At 56.0% G+C, this 2,168-nt stretch overlaps 1 protein-coding gene across 1 annotated transcript in view; it reads right to left on the reverse strand.

The window, feature by feature from the left end:
• GUITHDRAFT_113416 (hypothetical protein) overlaps nucleotides 1–1,988 on the reverse strand; it is a gene marked incomplete at both ends in the record, with an annotated part of 4,127 nt that extends 2,139 nt beyond the window's left edge. Inside the window, 9 exons of the mRNA XM_005827551.1 lie at nucleotides 137–205; nucleotides 281–394; nucleotides 559–1,230; nucleotides 1,274–1,385; nucleotides 1,435–1,512; nucleotides 1,566–1,639; nucleotides 1,682–1,755; nucleotides 1,799–1,841; nucleotides 1,950–1,988. Of these exons, the coding sequence (XP_005827608.1) occupies nucleotides 137–205; nucleotides 281–394; nucleotides 559–1,230; nucleotides 1,274–1,385; nucleotides 1,435–1,512; nucleotides 1,566–1,639; nucleotides 1,682–1,755; nucleotides 1,799–1,841; nucleotides 1,950–1,988 (1,275 nt within the window). The remainder of the gene's footprint in view (nucleotides 1–136; nucleotides 206–280; nucleotides 395–558; nucleotides 1,231–1,273; nucleotides 1,386–1,434; nucleotides 1,513–1,565; nucleotides 1,640–1,681; nucleotides 1,756–1,798; nucleotides 1,842–1,949) is intronic.
• Between the last annotated feature and the right edge of the window lie 180 nt (nucleotides 1,989–2,168).

A 2,168-nucleotide genomic window follows, 5' to 3' on the forward strand; every position in this document is an offset into this window, starting at 1 on the left:
AGGGGAAGGGACAGGGGCAGCGGCAGGGGCAGGGGAAGGGGAAGGGGCAGGGGCAGGGGCAGGGGCAGGGGCAGGGGCAGGGGCAGGGGCAGGGGCAGGGGAAGGGGCAGGGGCGGAAGTTTCTAAGATGCTGGACCTGGATAGCTTCCAAGACAAACGTGACAACCTGAGCCTCCTCGATGGCTGCTCGGCCTCCCATCGCATGCTGGAGTTGGAGGGTCAGGACAAGAAGCGGCAAGAAGGAGGTCATCACCAAACATCGGACGAGCAACCAGAAGACCCGAGACTGGTGCTCCTCGTCCCTCGTCTTAGTGTAGCTCTCGCTGGCAAACAGCTCTGACAGAGATCTCGTGACCGCATACAAGTTGCTTCGCTTCCCTTCGTACCGACTCATCTGTGAATGTGATGTGATCAGTACAAACCCCAGCACTCCCCTCCCCCTTCCCCTCCCTCTACTCCTCTTTCTCTGCCTGTCTGCCTGTTGGTCTCCTTCCTGCCCTCCACTTTCTCTCTCTCTCCTCCCACCCACTCGCTCCTGACTCTCACTCTCTCGCTTACCTCAAGATAGTCTGTGCTCAAGACCATGAGCAAGATTCGTTCTTTACAACCTCTCTGCAGCGAGACTCGATTGATCATGAGCTCTCGGAACAGCAGGTCTCGCACTCGCTCGTCCTCGAAGCACATCGGAGCCACCAGGTCAACAACGAGTGAGTTCACCCTGCCCTCTCCGAGCGTCGGCCTTTCTCCGACCAGGTCGCTGGGAGCGGAAGAGATGAGGTGGTGCAGGAAGGTGTCGAGGTGACGAGATTTGAGGTTGCCCAGGATGTTTCGAGCGATGATGATCGACCTCCGCTTGTTGTACTTGCTCAACGTCTCCTCTACCATCCGCTTCTTTGCCGTCACTTCATCAACAATAGAGGATGAAACCTTGCTCCCTTCCTCCGGCCCCTTGTCCTCCTCCGCCACCACCAGGTGCCTCAACAGCCAAGTCGCCGATAGCTGAGACTGTCCGGTGATCGCCATCTTCCCGAAGAGAGAACCGGCGAAAGCAAGGCAAGGCTTCAAGGCTACGAGCGAGTCCTCGTCCTCTTCGCCGACTTGAATTGGGGTTTCTTCGAGGAAACGGAGACAGGCTGTTAGGAGGAAAGGAAAGTATTCCTTGGGGTGGAAGAACTTGGGGACCTTTCCGTCGAGTTTATTGCCGATGCGATCCGGCAGAGACACTAGCACCTGAGCATCGTCAAGGCGTGAGGCACAGACGTCACAGGGTCACCTGCTCAGCATCCTCCTCGTTCTCCCCGGCAGCACTCTGGTCCATCAAGTCTCGCATGAAGTTTGTGATCCCCCCCGAGGAGAACCATGTTTGAATGAGGTTGCAGTGGTAGCTTCCTCGTATTTGTCAGATCTCCTCAGCTCGTTCTTGTCTCAACTCACTTGATAGTAAACGAGTTCCCACTCTGCTTCAGCGCGTTGTTGAGGCCCAGAAGGGAGGGACCGGCACCCTCGATGAACCTGCAGCAGCGGGTGACCAGACAAGCTCGTTACTGCACCAAGGATATCATCACTTGCTGATGAAGAATACATCGTAACACTTGCTCCGCTCCTCCTCGCTCAGCAGTGAGAGGTAGTTCTCTCCGATCTACAAGGCGATCATCCCCCAGAGGGTTGGGACAAGGCAAACCTTGCTAGAGAGCTTGACGATGAAGGGGATGTAGCGTCTGAGACAGAAGAACTCTCTCCTGCGTTCCTCGTCCTCTGCTCGATCCATCAGGCAAGGAAGCAAGATGACAACTCTCACTGTCTGACACCAGCCCAGCCAACTTGCTGAGACTCTCCAGCTCCTGTACCAGGGTCGAGAGGGAGGAGGAGGCGGAGGAAGCCGGTACTAACAAGGAGGGAGAAGGAGATGATGACGACGAAAAGGAGGAGGAGACAGAAGCATGGCGAACGATGCGGTCGATTGCCGACGCATGTATCGCTGCCGCCATTGCGACTGCTGAGAAAAGGCAGCAAAAAATCCCTAAGGCACCAATTAGACTGAGACTAGGGCAGAAATTTTGCTCGCTCAGCAAGGTAGGCCTTTTGGTGGTCATAGACAAGGGGGGTGGGTGGGACGGTACAATTAGTTAGTAGGGGTGGAGGGAAATTAGTATGAAAAGGAGGGGTCT

Source organism: Guillardia theta (genome assembly GCF_000315625.1).
Source record: "Guillardia theta CCMP2712 unplaced genomic scaffold GUITHscaffold_66, whole genome shotgun sequence".
Classification (NCBI taxonomy): domain Eukaryota; class Cryptophyceae; order Pyrenomonadales; family Geminigeraceae; genus Guillardia; species Guillardia theta.